General features: G+C 42.7%; 1 protein-coding gene across 1 annotated transcript in view; it reads left to right on the top strand.

Annotated features, from left to right (window-relative positions):
* The first annotated feature begins 7756 nt into the window (after positions 1-7756).
* CAPZA2 (capping actin protein of muscle Z-line subunit alpha 2) overlaps positions 7757-26487 on the top strand; it is a 42797-nt gene continuing 24066 nt past the window's right edge. The window contains exons 1-2 of the mRNA XM_020789690.3: positions 7757-7981; positions 20494-20557. Of these exons, the coding sequence (XP_020645349.1) occupies positions 7943-7981; positions 20494-20557 (103 nt within the window). The 5' untranslated portion in view covers positions 7757-7942. The remainder of the gene's footprint in view (positions 7982-20493; positions 20558-26487) is intronic.

Genomic DNA, 26487 nt, shown 5'->3' with positions numbered 1-26487 from the left:
ACACTTTAATGATTGACCTGAAGAGAAACCTAGAGCTAGCAGCAGAAAACCTGCAAGCTCAGAAGGTCAGAAAGAAAACCGGGTATGACCAGAAAGCCAGGGAGAGGCACTTTAACCCAGGGGAGGAAGTGCTTTGGCCTAGGCCCGGCAAAGAGAACAAACTGCAGCTGGGTAGCCCAGAAATAAAATACTTGGGTCACATAGTAGGGGGAGGAGTGATCAAACCCCTAGAGGCCAAAATAGAAGCCGTTCGTGATTGGCCCAGACCCAACACCAAGAAAAAAAGTCAAATCATTTCTTGGGTTGGTGGGCTACTACAGAAAGTTCATCCCGAGGTTTAGCGAGATAGCGACTCCGCTGACCGATCTGACGCGGAAGAAGACTGATGACCGCATCCCGTGGACCAGCGACTGTGAGGAGGCGTTCCGGAGGTTGAAGGAGGCGCTCATCAATTATCCAGTGCTGCGTGCTCCAGACTTCGACCGGGAGTTCATCATCTACACCGATGCGTCTAACAGCGGGGTAGGAGCAGTTCTTTGCCAGGAGGATGAAAATGGTGACCAGCATCCAGTGTCCTACCTGAGTAGGAAACTCCAGAAAGGTGAGAGACATTTGGCAACCGTGGAAAAGGAGTGCCTGGCCATAGTATACGCGATTCAGAAGGCCAAACCTTACATCTGGGGAAGACATTTTGTTCTGTGCACTGACCACTCACCACTGCAGTGGTTAAAGACAATGAAAACCCATAATAGTAAACTTATGAGGTGGGCTTTAAACCTGCAAGACTTTGACTTTGAAGTGAAGGTGGTCAGAGGGTCAATGAACTGTGTTGCTGACGCCTTGTCAAGAAGACCCGAAGAGTGAAGACGGCGAAGAAACATGGACTATGTATATATTTTGGTGACCAAAAGTTAAATGTACTTGTTTATTAAACATGCTTGGTTTGTATTAATAAAGGTAACTTAATGTATTGTAAATATGAATGTTTAAATGCCTAATTGATATGTTTAATCTAGAGTGTAAGTATGGGATTGTGTTATTGTATAACTGTTTTTGTGTGTTTTGATCCTGGTTGTTTTTTGGAGAAAAGCACTTTAGCTTTTCCCCTGCAAAACAACTTATAAAGAGGGGAGGTGTTACATACAGCACTGATGGTACCTGTCTGTCATGGGTTTGGAGGGAAAGTTCCATCCTATGGGGAGTGGAAGGCGGGACATCAGGGGGAGGAGCTGTACTGTATATATATTTGGAGCTGATGTGGAGAGTGAGGAGTTGGAGTCTGTGTGTCAGACTGAGTACAACTGTGTGTCAGTTAGTACCTACCTGATAGGTTCAGGTTTCTTTATAGGTAGCCAGAACTGATAGGTTCAGGGTCTGTGCTTTACTTTAAAGTGTTCTGTGTGAACCAAACTGTTGTATGTATGATTGAGACTAAGCCACGTTACAGTATCTTATTTACCTGATCATTTTATTTTCCCTGTTTGTTATTTAAATAAACCTTGTTCTTTTGTTTGTTAAAAATCCATTCCTGGTCTGTGTGACTCCTTATAGGGAATGGTTGGTGGCAGCATATTTATAGTGTGGCATACTCCAGTAGGTCTGGGGTTGTCACAGCTAGTTAAAACAAATTTTGAATCAAACAATTTAAATGTGACTAAAATGACAAGAAATACAATAGCTGCCTTCAAAAAGAAGCACCACACGTTTCCCAAAAGTTGACCAGTTGCCTAATGCCTGACCACATAATTCAGACAGGTGTATTTGGAGCAGTCTGGTTCTGGTTGAAAAGTTTCTTATCTTCAATGAGATCTATCTTACCTTGCAATTGAGCCATCCTTCTGTTCACGCTGGAAATGTTTATTCTCCCTTAATAAGAAAGATCTTTGGATTGCCAGTGTACTCAAGACTAAGGTTTACCCATTTAACCTGCAAGGAAGGAGGCAGCAGCAACAGTACCAGAGGACAGCAGTGGCACAGCAAGCTCATGTCAATGACACCAGCAGCACAGGTGCAAAGGGAAAACGTTGTGTGAAGTTTGAAGAGATGGAAGGGAAAAAAACCTCCCCTTTTTCCTGCCTTTCTCCTCAGCCGGGGCTCTGCTGAGGCTGCACTGCCTTGTGGGGGAGGAGCCTGAGCAGGCAACCGAAAGATAAGCTCATTATTTTACAGTATGTGTGTGTGCATGTATGCAGTCAAGGAAAGACAATCTCCAACCCAGCTGACGTTCCCAGTGTAGTCGCTTTAATTTACTTTCCACACATCTCCTCCTCCCCCAGCAACCACTAAACCAAAAATATTTGTGGGGAGAGGGAGATATACTATCATCTGTCCATGATTTGGGGGGGGGGGAGGTGGCTTTTTCTGTGGAAGTCATTCAGTGGGCCATAGTGACTTTCCTCTCTTTTTTTCTTGATAAAGTAAGTGACATAGTGAAACAGCAATTCTGTTAACATCAGACCTGGGCAAAGTGCGGCGCGAGGGCCACATACGGCCCGCGAGCCACTCCTGTCCGGCCAATGGACAGTTTTGAACATCAAAACCATTTATAGCTTTTTGTCTAAAGTTGACCAGTTGCTTATCTTTAACATACTGCAAAAAACATCTTTAGTATTTGTGAAATTAATGTTTAAAATAAAAACAATCATAACATCACTGTTTCATTTTATTTTTAAGTAAAGTTGGTTCGGCCCCCAAACACAGTTCAGATTTTTCAAATAGAAATTAATTGCCCACCCCTGCCTAACATGGTTGTGACGTATACCTCATGTCCTTTGTTTATTTTCCCTCTCAATACAAATTCACCCTCTGGATGCGTTTCCTTACTTCATGCTGCCACCAGGTATTATTCCCTTAATACCAAATATATAAATCTTAGACACATACTGCCAATACAACAGATTTATTGATAATATAGACGTTATGCGAATCACAGGAGTAAATCATAGATGTTTAGGATTGTTCATTTAATTTAATTTGCTTTTACGATGGTTTGTATGTGTATTTCTTCACTGTTACAAGATTCTCTGAATATCTATTTACTGTATTCACTATGCATTTGAACTCTTTCCTATTATTTCTAGCCTTCCAACTTTCCAGTCTGTCATAACTTTCTCAATTCAGTCTCCTAACTCTCTCTAATTCCCTATCTCAAACTTCTTTTCTCCAACTCTCTGTCTGACAAACTGTCTAACTGTCTTCTTTTGGTTCTGCCCCTCCTGTCCTCTTATGGGCTCCTGGTCGCTGAATCCAAATCACAAGCTTGTAAATACAAGTCCCTGACACTGTCTCTTTTGTCAGCATTAGGACTAAAGGTCAACATAGAGAAGTTGACTTTGCAACCTACACAACATGTAAATTACATTGGTACAAATTTCGATACTTTCTTGGGACAAGCTTTTCTCCCTGAAAACAGGATTGTGAAAATGCATGATTTGTTATGCTCCTTTTCTTCAGGTGCTTGAATCCCCGCCCTACAGGTCCAACAACTTCTGGGTCTGATGGCATCTACCACAGCTGTAGTACAGCATGTAGTACTCAACTGAAGATGCAGTCCCTTCAAGCCTGCTTTCTCTCACTCTTTCAGACATCTTGCGACCACCTATTCATGTTGCTCCAGTATTGTGGTCACAAAATGAGAAGGCTGATAGTTTAGGTGATCACCAGATAATTAAGAAAGCAATTAGTCTTAGAGAGAGAAGTTAAAGTCAGTCACACACAGAGATGGCTGCCAGTGGAGTCCTAGATGCCTACTATGGGCAACGCCCCCAGAAGGACTCCCTTTTATTACTTTAAGAAGGTCACAGATAGTTGACAGTATACAGATACGACAATGGTTACATAATGCCAATTAGATTGGTCAAAGAAAGGCTTTGAAGTTAGCTCTATCTCTATGAGAACGAGGAAGAAAGGGTAGGCACGCCTCCTCTCAGAAGCAGCTGTGACATCATCCAGGAGAGTGTTCTCTGGTATTGTAGAATCAGACAATAGCTTAGCAACCTTGGGGAGGGCCCACACACACTCCAGGTTACACCTGCCTTCTGCACTTTTGTGACGTCCCTCCTCCTGGTAAGTCAGCTTGCTAGTCACCTATTAGTGTGCAGTCACAGAGACCATGAAGAAGAAAAATAGGTTACTTACCTGTAACTCTGGTTTTTGAAGTGGTAATGTGTGAATTCACACTCCCCACCCTTCCTCTCCGCTGTCCGTCATTTGTGCCATTGCATACTGGGCAATGCAGTTTTCCGTGGAACTGAGGCACTCGGTGCCAGGGGCAGAGTTATAGCCAGCGTGGAGAGGTCCCAGCACCATGGGCTCGACGCTAGAAAGTTCCAAGGCTGCTCCACACAAATGCGGATTAACCCATTAGTGTGAATTCACAAATGACCACTCAAAGAACCACATGGAATGTAAGGATGCTTATTTTTCACTAGATCGTGTTAATTATAATTCGAAGTGGCTTACAGGCCTCAGTCTCGGGACAAGGTTGCATCACAGTTTACATTTTATACATGAGAAATGAGGCTGGATTATAATGCATTACCAAAGCTAACTAGTAATAGGAAGGGTAATTCAGTTATTATCGGTACATAGAAGGAACAGAACTCCAGACTTACAAAACTGGAAATGACTTCAAAAATAACTGAATCCAGCCTCTGATGATGTAGGAAATATATAGCAAAGGCAGTCATCCAACAACTCTTTGAAAGCCTCTAAGAAAACAGTCTACCATCTCCCATTTCATTGTCAAACAGCTCTTAATGCCAGGAAGCAGGCCATACAAATAGGGAAGCCAAAAGGGCCATTTGACCATGTCCTTGAATCACAGGGGTCCTTACCTCAATGAAGTGTTACATCATCATGTGCTCTATGAATAAAAAAAACAATTTTTACACACCATTCTTCACATTAAAAACCCCTTTTCCAAACAATGAGGAAATTTCTTTTCTTGAAAACCTCCATCAATGAGGCATCCACAACATTGGGAGGCAAGCTGTTCCACTGCTTAATGGTTCTCACCGTCAGAAAATTTCTCCTTATTTCCAGGTTGGATCTCCCTCTGATGAGTTTCCACCCATTGGTTCTTGTCCTAACTTCAGGCGCAATGGAGAATAAATCGATGCCCTCTTCCCTGTGGCAACCCTTCAGATATTGGAAGAATGCTATCATGTCACAGGACACCTAAATCCCGCTCACAGGTAATACTGTCGAGGCAGGTACTACTTTTCTCAGCTCTCTCAACTGTTCTTTAGAGCTCTATCTCCACACCTCTTACCATGTCAATTACCCTCCTTTGGACTCATTTCAGCTTGTCACCATTGTTCTTAAACTGTATTGCCCTGAAATAAATGTGGTATTCCAATTTCCCTGTGCTCAAACTCATTTTCTTTGTTTTGGCTCAGTCCTCCAATCTGTTAAGGATTTTTTGAATCCTGATTCTGTCTTTTGAAGTATTAGTTACCCCTCAGTCTGCTGTCACCAGCAAATTTGACAACCTGTCCTTTCTACTCCTTCATTCAATTCTTTTATTGAATGCTGAACTAGTGCCACTTCACTTGTCACTTCTCTCCAGGATGACAAGGAACTACTGGGTAGCACTCTTCAGATACAGCTCACCAATCAGATACAAACCATATTTCACCAACTTTGCCACAGGAATATAATTGTGATATTCCTGCTAAAATCAAGATACAGCATACCCAGAACATTCTTCAATCGATTAAGCTTGTATCTTACTCAATCTAAAAGAGATGTTTAATGTGGCATTACATGTTATTTGAGAAACCCATGCTGGTTTTTAGTAATCAGTAGGGTTTTTTTTTAAAATTCAGTTAGACCATTTATTTAATAATTTGTTCCAAAACTTTGCCTGGTACTAACATAAAAAGGTAAAGGTTCTCCATGACATTCAGTCCAGTCATGCCCGACTCTAGGGTGCAGTGCTCATCCCCGTTTCCAAGCCATAGAGCTAGCATTTGTCCGAAGACAGTTTCTGTGGTCACGTGGCCAGTGTGACTAGACACGGAATGCCATTACCTTCCCATGGAGGTGGTACAGTGGTGCCTCGCACAGCGAGGTTAATCCGTTCCGGATTAACCCTCGCTGTGTGAAAGCATCGTTGAACAGGGCAGGAAAAGCCATTGGAACGCATTAAACATGGTTTAATGCGTTCCAATTGGGCCGAATACTCACCGTTCAGCGATGCTTCCCTATGGCCGGCAGCCGTTTTTGTGCCCTCCCCTCGCTTAACGAGGGCGAGAAAACGCTGCGTGCAGCCATTTTGGGGCTTCCGGTAGCCAACGACCAGCTGATCGGCGGGTCGCAAAGCGAAGGTCGGTAAGCGAACGCTTACCGACCTTCGCTCTGCGATTTTTGCCCTATGCAGGCACCGTTTTGCGATCGCAAAACCGGCCTCGTAGAGCGAATTCATCGCTCTACGAGGCGCCCATTGTGCGAGGCACCACTGTACCTATTTATCTACTCACATTTTTACATGCTTTTGAACTGTTAGGTTGGCAGGAGCTGGGACAAGTGATGGGAGCTCACTCCGTGGATTCAATCTTACACTGCTGGTCTTCTGACCTTGTAGCACAGAGGCTTCTGCGGTTTAACCCGCAGCGCCACCACATCCCTAACATAAAGTTTGCCTATTATTTTTAACTTTTCTTCCAAGTCTGCACTCATTCTGAAACTTAGCTCCTTATAAATGTGTGTGTTCTGTGTTTTCTAGTTGGAACCGACTTGTAGCGACTCTAACAAGGTTTTCAAGGTAAGACATTAAAGGAGTGGTTTTACCAGTTCTACTCCCTCAGTGACTTTCCAGGGTTGAGTGGGGATTTGAATCCAGAACTCAGAACCTCCTGAGTCCTAATCAATCACTCTATCCACTTGACTACACCACACCACACCGGGAATCATCCAAAAGGCTACTTATTTGTACTCTTCTGTGGTGATATTTTTCTTTCCATTTTCTATACATCACCCCTTTAAATCTCCACTAATTTGAAAGCTTGTAATCACTCCAGTTTCCACAGATGGCTTCATTTTCTTATCAGAATTGTGACTTTGCCTTTAGTATCTTACCTTAAGGATCCCAATCCACTGTGGACTCCCTTTTCTTTTAGCATATCTAACCATGGGATTTCACCCATTATTTCCTTAAACTTACTGAAATAAATTTCTGGTTTCTAGAATCTGCATCGTATTATTCCCAGCTTTCCATTTCCTCAATGTGACAAATCCAAAGGGGGTATGGTCATTTCCACCCTAGTTTCTCACTATTTTCACCTTGTTGCCCGGTTCTTCCCTGCTAGCGAGTATCCGGTTCAACTGGACCTCAATTCTGGCCATTCTTGGTCGGGCTGGCGGGAGGTGTGGACTACCATTTTGGGGGGGTGGCTACCAGTTGTCCATCATTACTCAAGAAGAATATGAGTCGGGGGTTATCTCCATTCTCTCCTCCTTTTCTCTTTCCCCCGCCCGCGTAAGAGAAGGGAAGCCGAGAAGAGAAAAGTCAGAAATGTAAAAGCCGAAAGTGAAACTGACGGGTTTAAAAAGAAGAAGAAACAACTCAAAACACGGGTACACGCCACCCTCACAGAACGGTACATATTTCTGAGTGAGGCGCCTCGCGGTCTCTCTGCGCACGCGCTCGCGCCTACAATCTTTCCCGCCTCCATTCCTAACTCTCGCTCTTCCTTTCTCGACCCGCAGTTCCTGCCCTCCTGTGGCAGCTGCGCGCGCACCCTTCCCTCCCTCCGCCCACCCGCCTCGGACACGCGCCCTGAGCAGGAGCCCCGCCCTTCCTGCCGGAGTGAGGGGCCGGGGCGGGTGGCTGGGCCTTTGCTGGGCTTGCACTTCTTCCTCTTTCTCCTGCCGCCGTTATCACAGTCGTTCCTTCTCCTCTTTCTTGTGGTGAAGCAGCGGAGGGGAGGGGGAAACGAAGATGGCGGACCTAGAGGAGCAGCTCTCGGAGGAGGAGAAGGTGAGGGGGCCGTGGAGAGTGGTACTGGTGTTAGTGGTGGTGGAGGAGAGACCCTCTGTCGAGAGAAGAAGGCTCGTGGGTGAGGGGAAGGGATAAAAGAAGCTGCCGCGGCTGAGGCTGCTGGCCCTGAGGAAGGCTTCCTGCTTCTCCGCCCTCGCCTTCCTCGGTGAAAAGGAAGAAGCGGGGAACCATGGTCGAGCCAGCCTTCCCTTTTTGGTTGGGGCCAGGCAGGGAAAGGAGGGAGCCGGCTCGCCATCCCTCAGCCCAAGGCCCACTTTTTGCTCCCCTCACGACGCTCCTTGTACGGTCTGGACGCTGAAAATAGGCATCAGGCGCCGGGCTGGGGCTGCAGCGAAGCAGGCGGGGCAGATCCGGTGTCTGGTGGACAAGCCAGCCCGACTCCGGCGCCGCCTCCTCCTCCTCCACCACCTCCACTTCTGTTTTCTGTCATAAAGCCACGAACAGTCCCAACTCTCTTTTTTTGGGGGGGGGGGGTCTGTTCCGTTGTCAGCAACCTTTTCCTTTTTCTACTCCACCCCCGCCTGACCCTGTCTTCCGGGTGTGTTTTGGGCAGGGCAGCCGTGCCACCTCATCTCTCGGATGAGGGGAAGGTGGAGGTGGAGCGATAAGAAGAATGTCCGAGCAGATTGGGTTTTCGAAGTGCATTTAATGTAATTCAGCAGTTTTCTAATCTCCGTATCCGTTTAATAGAGAGATTGGGTCTTTCACTCTCTTCATCTTCGACTTATGGGTGGGCAAATAAAATATATTCCGAGGCCGAAAAGCCCTGGACAATGATGGTTTTATTTTTCTGATAAATTAGTACAGAATGTGATGTTGAGTCAAGGGTGTAATATCTTCTTTGTTTGAGGGAAAAAGTTGTTCTGTATTGGTCTTCTACTTTTGCTTTTGTTAATACTTCAGTTTCAGAATTGTCATCTGGTTTTGGTGTTATGGTATGGTTGGATGAAGAGGTCTGGTATAAATGCAGAAGGTGATACTATTATAAACTGCTAAAGAAGTCTACAGCCTGCAAGCTTTTGTGGCTCACAGATGTCCACTGGGCACACATCAGTGTCTCAGAGTCCAAAAGTTCTTGCCAGGATTTCGTCTGATATTTTGTTTTCCATCTTTGTCCCAAAAATGCATATATTAAAAAGATATGAATGATAGCAGCCTTCAAGTGCGGTACCCTAAACTGTTTTCTCTTTCATCCTAATCTTCTAGAAATGATTCTCCATCTGACTTAATGTGTTACAGAGCAACAAATCAATACTGTACTTGTCACCAAGCATACTCATAGGTCCCTCTTCCTTGCAAGTGTACTAGTAGTATGTGCATGGGTTTGCAACAGGTGATTGTCACTTTCCTTGCTTTATGTTTTAGGGTATATAGAAGGCCTAATTTTTGCAAAAATAATTCCATTGTTACTAAGATCATCACAGTTATTCTTGATAGATACTTTTTCTTTCAAGGTCTAATACAGTATTAGAAATATCTTTTTTCAATGCTTGGCTTGATCATATCCAACCTTTGATAGGATTGGAATGAGAGGTACTTTCTGAAATTCACAACACTGTAGAATTTAAAGCATATGCCCATTATTTTTGATAAATAAATGAGTCCTTTTATTTCATTTTTTAAGTTTGATAGGATGAGATGAGAAGAAGGACAAGGCCTATACCTGTATTTGTTTTATCCTCTGTAGAAGAAAGGGCCAGCCTGAGAAATAATTTCTACCACATAACCTGAATGTTCCTCTCAATTTGGCCTCTCTTTCATTTGAATTATCTGCAGTTCCATATGTCAGTTGTTTCAGAGCTAATATGCAGTGATACTGGTTATATCATTTGTATGTAGCATCCTGTCATTCTTATTGTAATGGCCATTCTCAGGACTAAGCTAACTGTTAGAATAGTGGGGGGGTGTTTGTAAAAAACTATGGCACTTTAATCAGAAATGAAAATAGTTTAAATGACTTAGTCTTAATTTCTGTGAATAAATTGATGTATACTGTTCAGATGAAAAGTTCTCGATTCTTCTTTCTGTTTTAGTTATTAGTCAAGGAATCTAGTGTGTTCCCTTACTTGGCAAAGAGTCATCAAGTGGATCCTTTTCTTCTGCAAACTTGAGAAAATCTCATTAAATTGCACTAGAGTAGGCACACTGATTCAATAGTAATTTGGTTAGTCACCTCCTTTGTAAGTTCCATTGATTCAAATGGGCCTACTAACTGTGACTTTATCATAGTAACTCACAGAATAGGCTCATTTGAATCAGTAAAACTTATGAAGAAGCTGATTCACCAAATCCCCATTGATTCAGTGGGCCTACTCTACAGCAGTTTTCTAAGCAGCAAGATTTTTGCAATTATTTTCTATTTTAAATGTTTAATTTTATAGTTGTGGCATGTTCTTTTTATCTGCTATACAATAAAGGTTTTCTAGACACTTGTAAATCTGTTTCCATTAGGAGTAAAACTTTCTTTAGTCTTGGCCATAAAAATATACAAATTTAATAGTGAGTATATAACTGTGATACTGTAGTGCCTAATCAGTATCAACATACCAGAGTGAAGTAAAGAGCAACTGTTTCATAATTTAATAAATAATAAGACATTAAGTCTGCAATTCTTTTCCCACCTACCTGATACTGAACATTCTTAAACTTAGTAGGATGTACTTCTGGGTAGATAGTACTATTATACTGTTAATATGTACAGTGGTGCCTCGCATTGCGACGTTAATTCGTTCTGCAAAAATCGCTGCAGAACGAAAACGTCACAATGCGAAATAAAAAAGCCCATAGAAATGCATTAAAACGCGATTAATGCGTTCCTATGGGCTTAAAACTCACTGTTCAGTGAAGATCCTCCATAGCGCGTCCATTTCTGGTACCTCTTAAGCGAGGAATCCGTCTCAGAAAACAGCGGGTGGCCATGTTTTTTCCAGTGGCCATTTTGAAACCGCCGATCAGCTGTGCGAAAATGGTCGCTTTGCAATGATCGGTCATCGCAAAGCGAAAATACCCCATAGGGAACATCGCAAAGCGATCGCTTTTGTGATGGCAAAATATTAGTTGCAAAGCGATTTCGTCGCTAAACGAGGCACCACTGTATGGCTAAGAAGACATGTTTGTGTGGGCAAACGAGAGCTGATAGTACTTCAGAGAAGAAAAGCTACTTTAGAGCAGCAGAGTTCTCATCTCTGTGGGGTCTACGTGGTTATGAAAGGTTGGGCATTTGCTTTTGTCATAGGTCAGATCTCTTACAGTGGCAATGGGTTTGTGGCGATTGTGGCTCATGAAAATAGTGAGAAGAATATGACTAATGTGTAATTAGATTATAATGTGTGGACAAAACACAACAGAGTTGTTGATATAAACAAATATTTAAAATTGCTCTTACACTGTAGGTAATGCCTTCAATATTTTTAGAATTTCTGTAGAAAAGTCTAGAGGCTGTTTTCTGGTGCCTGTCTGGAACTCACAACAATTCTTCCCTGCAGAAAATTTTATCCCTTGGAAAAAGTATCTCAAAGCCACCAGTTTGTATTGTGGCAATACCTGGTTGGATCATTCAAGCCCCCCCCCCCCCCCCAGTTAATAGGACAGGAAGCAGTCATCTAATTTTGATTGCTCTCCTTCCCCCACTTTTGCATCTTATGTAAGCCATTTTGGGCCACTGGTGGTGGAAAATTGGAGCGTACTCATCCGTACTGTAGGGGTATATTTATTGCACTTGTGTAGGAAAAGGTAAAGTCCCAACACAAGGATCAATGCAATTCTGGAAAGGAGGACAATGAGAAATATAAAAATATTTTAAAAAAACATTCAAAAAACCCCAACCCATCCGTATTGTAGTGAAGTTGTGAACAGTAACAAGACAGACAGTCTTGGTGAATGTTTTCTGTATTTGTGGGAAGTCTATAAGAGCATGGAGATAGTTAGCTAACAATGAATGGATAATTCAAAGTGAAGTTATGGGGAAAATGCAATTCAGTCTCATTCTCTGACTAAAAACACTATCTTAAATCTGAAGATAATTCAGTGAAAGGAAGTTTACAGGAAAGATTCCCTCCTCCTTTAGCCAACTCACTAAATTAAATAACCTCTCTGAGAGAAATGGAGGAGTCTCTTGGATAGTATAGGCTGGTATTGGTCACAGTGGGCTAAAAGAAAAGAAAGTTGCGCTTCCCCAGTGCCTGATATCCTGCATTGATTAGGAAAGCTTATTTCCAATCCCTAGACCTCAGGATTTTGAGGTCATCACAGGCAGCTGTAGTAGCAGCCATCTTTTTGAGAGGAAGTCTTTAATGAGCATCCTTCTGTTAACTGTTTTAGGTCCAAAGTGTTACCTTGATTGAAAATTATGCACTCTTAAAAGGGGAAGTGCAAATTTATCAAACAGTGATTTAAGGAAGGTCTGATTGAATTAATTTGTAAAACTTTATTCCTGCTTCTGAATCAGGAACTGTATTCTGTATATGTACATCTATGCACAGTAAATTTTCTTGTATCAGTTGTCATTGGCTTGCTTCAGATAACAGTATATTTGATCTTCCAGACTGTGGTTTTGAGGATTAGGAATAAGTCCAGTGCACATTATTTCTTTCTCTCCTCTTCCCTCTTATGCACATTTGGCTTAATAAATGACATTTTGGTTATGAACTCTCTTCAGACATTCAGTATTTTGGGGCAGAGGTCCCCAACCTCCGGTCCGCGGCCTGTGGCCTGAGCCGGTCCGGGCCTCCGAGACAGACCTCCCGCCTGCTGTGCATGCGCTCACCCCCGCACAGCCCGTTTGCGGCTGTGCGCGTGCTCTAGCATGCCTGTGCGAGCGCTGCGCTGCCGTTTTGGCATGTGCACAAGCAGCCCCACACCCGTGCAAGAGTGCACGCTTGTTCACGCATGCACATGAGCGCAGTGGGTGCCCCGCCTTCCCCAGCTGGTCTGCAGACCGAAAAAGGTTGGGGACCTCTGTCTTAGGGTACTTAATATGTGATGTGGCAGTGGGCATGTCCGGTGTTAGCTCCACCTCTCTTCCTGGTATGCATGCTGCTATGGCCCTGACCGGTATGTAATCAGCATTAAGTCAGTGGGAGGCTGCTATCCAATGGAGGGACGGACATGAACTCTATAAGAGTCAGTGTTCTCAGCCCCATGAAAGAATCTCCACACAGTTGTAAATTGTCCATGTCAAGCTAATACTCCTCACATTTCGGTTGAGTTGAGGCTCCTGTGCATTTCCACAGTTGTTTCTTTTGATTATAGCCTGTCTTTCTGTCAGTGCAGGGACCTAAGATAGCTTGCAAGATGGTAAATATGGATAAGGCTAAAAATGCAGTGGTTAAAATTGTTTTGGATTTTTGCACGCACACAAGAGGAATAACAGAAATTACCATGGCGAATTAATGAGGTGTCAAATGTGCTTCTTAGGTAGCCACAGTTAGCTGCAGCAGTTCCTGTGCTTTATATGTAAATATCCAATAAGATTTTGGTCAACAAGAGTTCTGTAAGTGAATCAAATATTAGCCCCAATCCTGTAGACATAATTTATGACCTAATTATGACAATTGCACGGCCACTTTAGGGGAGTAAAAATCTTCCCATTTTCCATAAAGGCTCCCTTTGTCCTAGAAAGCATTTGTGAGTAATAGAAAGCTGGAAAATCATTGCTGCCAGGACTAATAACATCACCAGAGTTCCACATTATAACTTATGCTATAAGGATTCTAGCCATGTTATATAAAAATCACTATTGAATTAGAAAATCTTAGACTGGTTTAAAACGATATCACAAAGTACATCGTCAGGGTCTGAGCTTAGTCCTATATGTTTCGCTAGTTCCTTTATCTAGAGCAGGGGTCAAGGAACTTTTTTACCTTTTACCCCCTTAAAAATTTATATACCCCCTTGATTTGACATTACCCCCTTGATTTGAAAGGAAGGATCTCGGGCACACGTGGTCAGTCGAGTACCGTTGCCGAAGCCTCGCCACCCACTCCCAGGCCGCCTCCGCCTCCTCCACCTGGTGGGGTCACACTCAGTCCTTGGCCCCACGGAGGCGGCTCCTGGGTGGCCGTCAGAGAGCAGCAGGTGGCTCACCCACCGGGGGTGCCTGACGCCACCTCATGCTCCGGCACCAGCGGTTGCTCACGGAGGCGGTTGCATTGAACCTTGGAGTCAGGGCTCCTGCAGGCTCACCGTCAAAGCGCGGCAACAGCTGCCGCATGGAGGGCCGGAGGCTCCGCCAGGCCCGGCCAGCCAGCATGGAGGCGATGCCAAAGGAAGCCACGCGGCCAGGTGAGCGCCACTTCCACCCGATGGGCTTGGATGGGGATGGGACATGGGGCAGGATCCTGGCACCGGAAGGCTGAGCCTGGCTCAGGCCACTGTTGCGGCCATGCCCGCCTCCACCTTTCCAGGCACTGGAAGGAGAGACTCCAGCATGGCTGGCCCCGCCACCACCGCCTTGGCTGCCGTATGCTGCCAATCGGGTCCCATTGCTGGTCGCCATCCGCCATGGCTCGGTTGCAGCTGGGCCAGAGAAGGGGGCAGGAAGGGGGAGATCAGACAGCCAGGGATCCACCTCTGGGCAGAAGAGGAGGAGGAGGAGGAGGGAAGGGACTTAGGGTGGTGTCCTCATTACCCCTAGGATTTTCATTTTTACCCCATTTGTGGTAATTTACCCCGTTCCCTGACCACTGACCTAGAGTATAGTTCTGATTCCAAATGAACTAGCAAACCAGGGTTTGTAAAAGCTGTGTAAACTAGAATTAAACTTTTAGTACTTTTTGCATTTTTAAATTTATTTTATGCTATTTAAAATTAATTAATTAATTTTAAATAGAGACTCTTCTCCCCTCCTATATTGCAAATTCTTAAATGAAGTACGTAAAGTGAAGCTTATTGTGAGAAAATGATAGTAGTATTTCCAAGTGTGTTATAAAGACCAAAGCATCTTGGTTCATGGAGTCTTTTATTACCTCTTCCAGTTTTGCAAATAATAAAAGAGTGCTGGTCTGTCACAGATGATTTCAAGTATTTTATTCCTCCCCCTCTCCTTTAGTTATATGCAATTTGGTGGTTGATTTTTTCCTGCAGTACTATTTAGCATACTAGAGCAGCCATCTCAATGGGGGCTATATGGCACTGTGGGCCCTGGCATATTTGAAGGAGGCCACAGACTGGAAATAGTTGTTCAGATAAAACCATTATGCAACCTATGCAATCCTGATTCGGCATGCATTTCTTTCAAATTGTGTTTATCTTTGTGACCAAAAATAGGTTGAGAATGGCTGCTCTAGAGTACCATGCTCTAACTTTAAGCTATAGTTTGTCTTGTAACTACCAAAAGATGGCCTGTTCAAAGGTGTATATGTGATAAATTCATTATTTCCTAGAAATAGCATAAAGAGTGTTAGCTTCAGGGATTTAATAATCAGCCAATTTGTAATTCTCTTCTTAAACACTCATTTCCAAAACTATTCTACCTTTTTACAAAGCCACAGAGGTGTTGAAAATATCTCTTTCACTTAACAGCCTCTCCAGTGCAGAAGGGACTTTATAGGATTAATATGTGCAAGCTGAAGTGGGATCAAATGTAATTTTGAAGTATTTTCAATGCACTTCTCATAGCAGTAACTGAGATTCTTTATACAGAATTTTTAACATTTCCAACCACTTACCTTAAATAATCTTAATATCCCAGTCATGTTTTCACACCTCACACAGTGGTGGTGAAGAGCCCATATCTGCCTCAGTTAATAAAGAATAAAATTTTGATACTGCTCCTTTATTTCAGCTAAAGAATGGAGAAATTTCTTAATATGAGTAAGGAATCTTATAGGTTGTTTCCTAATATCAGCATGTCTAGTAAAAGTGTCTAGGTCAAGGGTCTCAAACACGCGGCCCGCAGGCCATTTGCGGCCTGCTGGATGATAGCTTGTGGCCCCCACCGTGCCTGCCCACCCCTGAAGCACCCACTGTCCTCTGCTGTCAAGAGTAAAAAAACCCCTCACCTCGCTCACTGGCTCTCTCCCAAGACAGCACATCTTGCACCCTCCATCCGGAACTGCAGCCTGACAGCCAGCCCGCCTGTCTGCCAGCTGGCAGGCTGCAGTTCCGGATGGAGGGTGCAAGAGGTGCTGTCTCAGGGGAGAGCCAGTGAGCGAGGTGTGCTACCGGCCCTTTTCTCCGAGCTCCCGAGCCGCCGCCGAGTGATGCCTGGGAGTGGAGCTCGCTCCCAGCCCATCCTCAAAGACGGCCTTCAAGCCACCAACAGCAGCTGCCACCACCGCTGCCTCTTCCGGGAAAACGGTCTCTTTCTCTCTCAGCACCCCCAGCACTAGCCTGGCCAGCTGCAGCCTCAGCGCCCAGTGGTGCTTCCTCCTCCTCCTCCTCTTCATCGTGCTTCAGCCGCCTTGGCTCTGGAGGCTGCCTGGGCTCGCCTCGCAAAGTTTGCTCCTCTGTTGCGGTGGGGGTAGCTGCTCCTGCTGAGTGTGCCTTTTTTGAGGGGGGCCTTCAGGGGAAGGTTGCCGGACTTCCGTGTGTGTGTGCGCGCACATGCACGCATGCACACCTGTGGGGGCCCCCGCCCCATTCTGTTTAATTTTGCGGGTACCGGTGGGGGCTTTTCTCCTTTGGCAAAGTGAATTCTTTGGCAAGAAGGAGCTGGAGGGGGTCATGGCTGGTGACGAGGGCTAGCGCGCCCCTCCTCCTCCTCCTCGGAGCCCCAGCTGGGCTAAGAAAACTCCTGGGCGCCTTCCTTGGGCTCTTGCTCTGCTTGGCAGAAAATCTGATGCAGACCAGCTTCACCCAGACTCTGCCTCCAGCGGCCCCCGGTAAATTGAGTTTGAGACCCCTGGTCTAGGTGATACTAAATTAGCTATGAGATGCCTTGATCTCTGAAGTTATGTCTCCAGTGGTCCCTTGAAAGAGGTTGTTGATTGATGGAAAACTTTGCTAACCTAGCAAAACTAATCTTTTCAAAACCTTTGGAAGTTAAATACCTCATTTGTGAGTGGCCGGGGTGACAGTATATTGGAATTAAAGTGACGTGTGATAAAAACTTTGCTTTTCTTTGCCTCTGTAATTGCTTTGCAGTATGGTGATATAAGTATGCCAGCCTGAGCTCTGGAGGAAAGGATAGGCTACATAGCAATAAAATAAAATAGAATTGTAAAACAACTTTGTTTAATGTAAAGAATTATCCAAGAGTGTGGATTGTAAACATTTTCCTCCTGATGTGAGATTTAGAGTGATGATGTTGTTTGGCCATGGAAGGAAACTCACTTGGGGGGTATTGTGAAACCAACCCTTAAATATCTCACATAACTTGATGTTCTGTACCCCAAAGCACTAACAGGATCACAAGAAGTCAGATTGGATTTTATAGTATATAATACACATTAAAATTTATATGAAGTACAGGGATATATCTTTCTTCAATCCCACATTTATCTATTCTCAAACTGGGATGTTAAATGTGTAAAAGTCCATGAACAAAAAGTAACTATTAGCAGTGCTTGAAAGTTTGGTATCAAAATGAAACATGCACCATATGTTGCCAACTACACTAAATTTTCAACGTACAAACATCTTGATGTCTTTGACCATGGCTTACTTTGGCAGTGTTTTAAAAACAGATATTGTGGCTGTATCATGAAGTATAACTTTAAATGGTCTAAGGCGTTTCATAAACTGTATGAAAAGACAAAACCCAAGAAATTATTCACAGTAGGAAGAAGGGGTGACAATAGTCTTCATTAGAAACCTTTGTAAAATACATCCTTCCTGAACTAAACAAGCTATTCTTCAATATAATGGTTCTTAAAGGCTTTTCTAACAAGGTCCTTTAACATCATTCAGCTCATAAAATCTCCTTTACCATGAGTTTCTTTACCATGGGTAGATTGCCTAATCCCTACAGCTTCCTAGTTTAAGCATCAGATTCAGTACAGGTTAGGTAAGTTGCATGAATTGTTAATATTGCTTCAGAATTTCAGCAAGTACTGTATAGCGCTTCCTCTACCAGCAGAAGTCACCACTATTGGAATTCTCCATTGTAAAAGCATAGGCACCTCCTCAAATTAAATCTGACAGCATTACATTGCAAACACCCACATTAGCAATATGGTACAGGACAATTTGTCTCTCTTAGCTCCTTTTCCTAATCCTTTTTTTTCCTCTTCTCTAATAAAGTTCACTGCATTCAAAGCATTCAAATATTAGCTTTAGGCAAGTTACTGACACATAGAAGACTTGAAATTTTACCTGTCTTGTAATCAAATAGTTCATTCCAGACAGCAAACTGAAAATGGATTCTGAAAAGGATCAAATAGCAGTGCTTGTGAGGATATCCACCCTGAGTTTAATGCTAAGGAGCAGGAGGCAGGAATGGGATGCTGCCTCCTCCCATGCTTTTCTCCATAAATTCATTTGTTCAAGCAATCTTTCTCTTGGCATCATGTCTAGAGTTTTTAATTTGTTAGGTAAGTTGTTTCAGTTTCGACAGTATCTTTTACTATTTTCAATTATATTATTAATTGGAATTATGTAGCTTCATTTATGTTTCCCAAAAATAGTTTGTTGTTGACTTAGGGTAGTCGGACATTAACTTTCTCCAGCTATGCTTTTTTGTTAACTCAAACCTTACACTGTAGTTGACTTGGAGATCTTTTAATGGTGTTAGTGTGCTCATTGTCATTGCCTTATATAGACATAAATATGTCAAGAGGGTTTGCCTTTAACCAGATCCATTTCCGTTGTGGTTATAAACAGGAAGACAAGTGTTTGACAGGAGCATCTCAATTTTATGTCATTTCATATAAGACTTTAAAAGAACAACCTTCTGTGTGCTTAATATTCAAGAGGAGGTAGGGTAATAATATAGAATTCTGGTGGAATCTGGCTGTCATTGCAGAAGAAATGATAGAACTTACTTGTATTCTGTTCCTTAGAAATGCCACTGCTCTTTTAACAATTATTTATTTCACAAATTCAATGAATTATATAAAAGATAGCTGTAAAATGTCTTTAAGCATCTGAACATATTTGTGTGTTCTGTGCTGTCAAGTTGAAAATAACTTACAGTGACAATAGGATTTTCAAGGTAAGTGAGATATTTAAGGTTTTATCAGTTTCGTATCACCAGTTAGTTTCCATGGCCAAGTGGAATCCTGCTCTCCAGAGTCCTAGTCTGTCATATCCACTACACCAAATTGATGATACTCTTCAATATATTTATTCAGATATAAATGTAATTGCAATGTTTGGGATTTGAGTGGACGAGTAGTCCAGATAGGTGGGGTAAAAATTAAATAAATAAATAAATAAATAAATAAATAAATAAATAAATAAATAAATAAATAAATAAATAAATAAATAAATAAATAAAATGTTAGGCATATGATTGAACCCTTGGCTGAATAAAATAGCTGAGATTTTGACCTATGTGACATAGATTAAAGTAATTATATAAAACGTGTTGATTGTAAAAGATTAGAGAATTTTTAAAATCTTTCCATTTGTGAATGTCTGTGAATGAACTTGTTCAGTTAGCAGGGAATGAAGCTTCCCGTCCCCAAAGAAACCTGCTTGATCTTCATATGGAGGTGGTAGAAGAGTAAAAGTGTCTGTCATGTCTATAGCTGACATGCAAGCTACCTGTGTTATCAGAAACAGGAACACCTGTGTTAAACACCATGGTCCTTCAGTGAAAAAGCTTTAACAGAAAGTTTTCCTATCTTGGATGAAACACCACACCTACAGGCTTGAATGGACAGACTAGGTGTTCTTCCAATCTTTTTGAGGCATGTGCTGCTAATCATACTTTCCTTTATGGTGTATTAGCTAAATTGCTTTTAAAAATTGATAGCTTTGGTTTATATAATGTCAAATAGTGTCTTGTGCATATATCTCCCCCTTTCTGTGCATCTTGTTACCACTGGAAGATGGAATCTAAGGGTAAAATATGTTACTGCATTTATTGTGCAGATTTGAAATACTAATCTTTTTATTGCAGTATTGATTTCTTGCAAATCATGGCATATGATTAGATCAATAAAATAATTAAAAGTAGCAGCACTTTGGGATGATAATGATGAGGATCACACAGCAGAAGTAGAGGAGAAAATTGAACTCTCCTCCCTGGCTACATAGGCAGAAACTGCCTGTTGTGTTTGGAGGAAATCTGGACTGGTGTATCACATCTACAGTAGTTTGGTACTGTCAAATAAAACTACTGTATTTTCTTCATTTCACATAACAATCTGTGTTTGAATTCTGTTTGTACTTGTTCTGGCTATTTTCATTTCAAACAGCTTCTTTTAAGTTAGCTTAGCCAAACATTTCTTTGCCAAAACTCTTTGTGTTTTATACTAAAATTAAGACACTAAAATACCCCGAAGTCGGCTGTTTTCATGTGGACCTTTATTTTGATGTGGAAGAGGATTTCCCCATTTACAGATTTTTAAAAGTAATGAAAGATGTACTACCTGTTTCCATTTCAGGTACGCATAGCAGCAAAATTCATCATCCATGCCCCCCCAGGCGAATTCAATGAGGTCTTTAATGGTAAATATTGATACTATTTAATGTTTCTCATTAATTTTTCAGATATTATTTGAAAACAATGTTTTTTTTTAAAAAAATGCATGAAACTCAAGGTAACATGCACTTCACATTGCTTGTATCTGTGATTTTTTCCTTGTTTTTGAAAGAAGTTATGTTTTTAATCTATTTGGGAATTTAATGCTTTTAAAAATTTCAAGTTTGTGTTTAAAACTATTAATTCAGTAATAAACATCTATCATAATTGCTTTGCACCATTTACTGTTTAATATTACACATTTGAGTATTATGGCTGCAAACCCAGAGGTTGGAAGTTGAAATTCCCAGTGTGTCTCCTGGGAGAAGGGTAAACCTGTATAGTGTTGAGGAAACTGTATTGTCCCAGGGAGCCCCAAATAGAAGGGAATTGGAAATAATAATAATAATAATAATAATAATAATAATAATAATAATAATAATAATAATAATAATAATAATAATAATAAAAATAAAAATAAAAATAAAAATAAAAATAAAAATAAAAGTTATATAATATTACATAATATTACATAATAATAATAATAATAATAATAATAATATATTATTATTATTATTATTATTATTATTATTATTATTATTATTATTATTATTATTATTATTATTATTATTATTAAACAGTGAACAAACATCCACAAGAGAGGGTTTGTTTTATTTTGCCTGTAATCTTACATACCTGACTTTCCATACTCACAAGAATCTCAGATATTTTCTGTTTTCTTTGGAGACTTTCTGTAGGAATGAGCAATTCTTCCAATTCCTTTAAAATCAAATTCATGGGTTGTTTTTTTAAAAATGAAAGACATATTTATATATGTGCTAGATTGATAAGCATATCCTTGAACAGGTAGTATTAAGTTGGGTGTATTATCTTCCATTTTAAATGATTGGGCAAATAGCCGAAAGCTTGCCAGTTAGCTAATAATTATGTGCTGTCAAATTGATTCCAAATTATGACACCTCTTAGTTTTTTCTAGTTAAAAAACATATTCAGAAGTGGTGTGCCAGTCCCTCCTTCTGTTGGTGCTGTGACTTTGCAGCTTGTTCAGGGTTACATAGGTGGCAGACACATAACCCATCAGTTACACATTTTCCAGATGATCTCAAGTGGCCCCTCTCCTGAGAGGTGCAGTGGCCAGGTGTTCCAATTCACTGAGGCATCCCAGTTCTCAGAACAGTAAATCCTGAACATGTTAGAATTCTGAATGGTGGATAGGTTGAAGATGTTACAATGAACGCACAGGTGGCCCACCCATCCACACATGCATGCAAGCGCACCCCCACCCACCCATGAGTGTGCCCCACCCACAAGTGCCACCCGCACATGCATGATTGCATCACATGAGCAAGCACACACCCCGCCCACCCACAAGTGTGGGGGTGCCCCCCATGGACCCTGCGCTCCAACCGGTCCACGGTTCAGAAAAGGTTGGGGACCACTGCTCTAGACCACCACTGCTCTACTTTATCCTTCTAACTTTTTTAAAATAAATCTTGATATCTTAAGAATTTTGCTTATGTCATAAGGTTATGTTGTGTAAAGGCCTCTATAGGTGATAGCCAGCCTAGTATTTTTTGGTATATCTGCTATATGATCTTTTTCCAAGTTCCTAATTGTCACATGCATATTGAAACTTTTCTGTTCTTTATATTTTTTGTACCATAAAAAAGCATGCCAACTTAACTGTAGATCATGTCCTTTCAACTTGAGTAGTCTTTTATTATCTAAGGTAATCCATTCCTTTATCCAGACTAATATACAGGATCTATAATTGCCCAATCTGGGAGAACAAAACCATTTTGCGTTGCTCTGATTTTAATTCTTGGTTTTTTAGCTTGCCAGACGAATCTCATAATTATCTTCTTAAGTTCTTGGAAAAATGACTTTTAATATCACAGGAATTGTCTGAAATAAAAATCAAATTTTAGGTAGAATATTCATTTTGATGTTTGCTATTCTTCCCATCAACGACAGCTGCAATTTATCCCATCTCCAAGCTATTCTGTATTTCTTTAATCAATTCCATATAATTGTCTTTGAATAGTGTACAGTACTTGTTTTCTTTGTGATTTGGATTCCTAAGTATCTGACTCTCTTCTCTTCTGGAAAGTTAGTCCTTTCTATTAATTTCTGTGGTTCTTGAGCTCTCATATTTTTAACAAGTATTTTTGTTTTCTTTTGATTTACTGTACAGTGGTGCCTCGCTTAACGATTGCCTTGTTTAGCGATGAATTCGCATAACGATGTGTTTTTTTAGAAAATAATATGCATCGCATAACTATGTTTCCTATGGGCGATTTTCGCTTAGCGAAGTTTGGGACCATGCTTCGCATAACGAATGCGATTTTAGGTCCCCTGCTTCACTTAACAATGCTTTTTTTTTTCAATTTAAAAAGTGTCTTAGAAGGGTCAAAAACGGTTCTAAATGCTTGGATTCGTTAGAGGACCCCTTAAGTCATGTGCAAACCTGATTTGGCTTTGATCTGACTTTTCGTTAATTTTTTGTGAATTTTTTTTTTTGGCCCATAGGAACCAATGGACCTGTCAAAATCTGACAGCTCCATGCTTTCCTATGGGGGAGAAAACAATTTACAAAAAATTAATGAAAGTTCAGATCAAAGCCAAATCAGGTTTGCACACAACTTAGGGGGTCCTCTAACGAACCCAAGAATTTAGAACAGTTGCTGAGTCTTCATTAATTTTTTGTGAATTTCTTTCTCCCCCATAGGAAACAATGGAGCTGTCAGATTTTGACAGCTGTCAAAAGTTGGGGGGGGGGGAAATTCACCATAAATTAATGAAAAGTCAGATCAAAGCCAAATTAACTTTTGCATCCGTTTTAGAGGGTGCAGAAGCTAATCCAAGCATTTAAAACCATTTTTGCCCCTTGTATGACACATTTAAAATTGCAAAAATTGACTTCGCAAAGCCCTTGAAATGTATTGAGTCAGCTTCAATAAATTCCAATGGAGGATACATTGTTTTGCTTAGCGATGTTTCCTATGGGTTTTTTCGCTTAACGATGGCAATCCGTTCCAATTGGAACGGATTAACCGGTTTCCAATGCATTCCTATGGGAAATGGTGTTTCGCATAGCGATGGTTTCACATAGCGATGTTTTTTTTTGGAACCAATTAACATCGCTATGCGAGGCACCACTGTATTTTCATTCCTGTCATGTCAACAAAATTTGTCAGCATCTCCATCAGATCTTCTGTTCAGGCCACTGGGTCCTCCAATATAATGACTAGGTCATTTGCAAAAGCTTGGAGTTTGAAGACATGCCCTCAGATCCCTTCTCAACAGTCGAAACTCACTAAAGAATAGAAGGGGTGAACTACTCCTAGAACATCTCACATATTGTGCAGACTGTATTGGGTTGCCACTTCACTTAGCAGGACATAAACAACACACTGGCTGAAATCCTATTCACATAGCTATGCTCTGTAAGGTTGATGACCTAATCAATTGTGGTGATTTTTTGTAAATAAAACATTTCTGTCCCCCCCAACCCCTGGCCCTAAAGGTCTCAAGGCTCTCATGAATCTCTCTTCATCATGAGGGCACAGAATAGAGGGGTAATCTTTACTTTCTGAAAACTGCAGCCATCTTGATGACTTTACTGGCAGTGGCAGTTTTTGGAAATTAAAGACACGGCTTCCTCACAATGAAGAGGATTCCGTAGTTGACTTAGGACTAGAGTGGATTTGGTTTTATTTAAATCACTTCGAGCCAGCCCTCCACTCTAACTCTGGTACTGTTGAACGCCAGGTCTGTAGCCAACAAGCCCCAGGTGATTTACTATCTTATCCTGGAGGAGAATGCAGACCTGGCATGCATAACCGAGACGTGGATCAGCGGGGAGGGGGGTCCTCCCCTGGCTCTTGTCTGTCCGTCCAGTTATGCTGTCCAGCACCAAGGTAGACTGGAGGGGCGGGGGGGTAAGTAGCCATTGTTTATAAATCCAGCTTGGAGGTTACTAGGCGCTCCTTGGTGGTAAAGCCGGGTCTAGAGGCACTCCACGTGTCGATTGGGGCCAGGGATGGTATTGGGATTTTGCTGGGTTACCGCGCTCCCCGCGATCCAGCCACTTCCCTTCCGGAGTTGACCGACTTTATCTCCGTGGCACTATTGGGATCCCCGAGGCTTTTGGTCTTGGGTGATTTCAACGTGCATGCGGGAGCAAAGGCATCTGGGTCAGCTCCTGAGTTCTTGGAAACTATGGCTTCCTTGAACATGTCCCAACATGTCAACAGCCCCACACACGTGGGTGGTCACACACTGGACCTGGTCTTTTCCTCCAGTTGGAGCGAATGTGATCTGGTGGTGACAGGCCTCGTGTCAGTCCCCTTATCATGGTCAGATCACCACCTCACAGTGGCTCTCCCCCCTCGCAGGAAGCAGGGACCTATTGTTATGGCCCGCCCTCGAAGGCTACTGGATCCTGTTGGATTCCAGGATGCCATGAGAGGTGTTACGGCTGACCTGGCTAGCGCTCCTGTCGGCTCTGGTTGACAGCTGGTCCTCCGCTGCCACCAGGGCCATAGACACGATCGCGCCTAAACGCCCTCTCCGTCATAGAGCTCGGCCAGCGCCCTGGTTTAACCAGGATCTCTGAGCGCTGAAGCGTATGAGGAGAAGGCTAGAGCGTAGATGGAGGAAGAACCCGACGGATTATAACTGGATAGCTGTTAAGGTCGCAACTAACCTTTACCTGAATAAGGTAAAGGCTGCATGTCGATCTTTCTTCGCTAACTGGATAAGCGAAGCGTCAAATCAGCAGGCGGAATTATTCTGTATAGTTCGTGACATATCCGGAACTGGTTCGGGTGATAGGCCTCCCCCAGTTTCTCACCTGACCAGTTTGCAGCCTTTTAAAAATCTAAAGTGGAGGCCATCCGTCGGGAGCTCTCTCCTTATTTGAATACAGTGAGTCGAGCAGAGATGTCCAGTGCTTCGTCTTGCCCGGTAACTTTCGACACCTTTCAGCCTGTCACGCCTGATTCTGTAGCCAAGGTGCTTGACCGCTGTCGAGCCACCACCTCATTCCTTGACCGGCCTGGCTAATCAAAACAGACAGGCCGAAAATAACAGAACGGGCCACAGCAATAATAAATGAGTCTTTCCTTGAGGGCAGGTTTCCATCTGCCCTCAAGGAGACACTCATTAGGCCCATTAGAAAGAAACTTAATATGGTGGTGGATGAGATTGGCAATTATAGGCCCGTCGCCAATGTTCCTTTCATGAGCAAAGTGGTCGAGAGGGTGATCGCTGATCAGCTTCAGGCCCACTTGGATGAGACAGATGCCCTGGATCAGTTCCAGTCGGGCTTCAGGCCACACCACGGTACAGAGACGGCATTGGTCGCCCTGTACGATGACCTATTGAGGGAGGTTGGCAGGGGCAAAGTGTCTGTTGGTCCTCCTCGACATCTCGGCGGCCTTTGATGCCGTTGACCATGGTATCCTCCTGGGGAGGCTCTCCGAGTTGGGAATTGGTGGCTTGGCGTTAGCCTGGCTCCGTTCCTTCCTGGAGGACCGACCCCAGAGAGTACAGCTTGGGGAGAGTGTCTCGGCCCCGTGGAATCTCAATTGTGGGGTCCCACAGGGGTCGATTATCTCCCCAATGCTGTTTAACATCTATATGAGACCGCTGGGTGGGGTCATCAGGGGGTGTGGAGCCTCGTGTCATCAGTATGCTGATGACAGCCAGCTTTGCATCTCCTTTTCACCAACTGCAGGTGATGCCGTCCTGTCCCTCCAGCGCTGCCTGGGGGCTGTACTGCAGTGGATGCACGAAAATGGGCTGAGGCTGAACCCGGACAAGACGGAAGTTCTGAGGGTGGGCGCCCTTGGGGGGGGTGGCCTGGGTGGCTCTGTCACATTTGGGGAGGTGA

This window comes from Pogona vitticeps, chromosome 5 (genome assembly GCF_051106095.1).
Source record: "Pogona vitticeps strain Pit_001003342236 chromosome 5, PviZW2.1, whole genome shotgun sequence".
NCBI lineage: Eukaryota > Metazoa > Chordata > Lepidosauria > Squamata > Agamidae > Pogona > Pogona vitticeps.
This window is presented reverse-complemented; position numbering and strand designations above follow the sequence as displayed.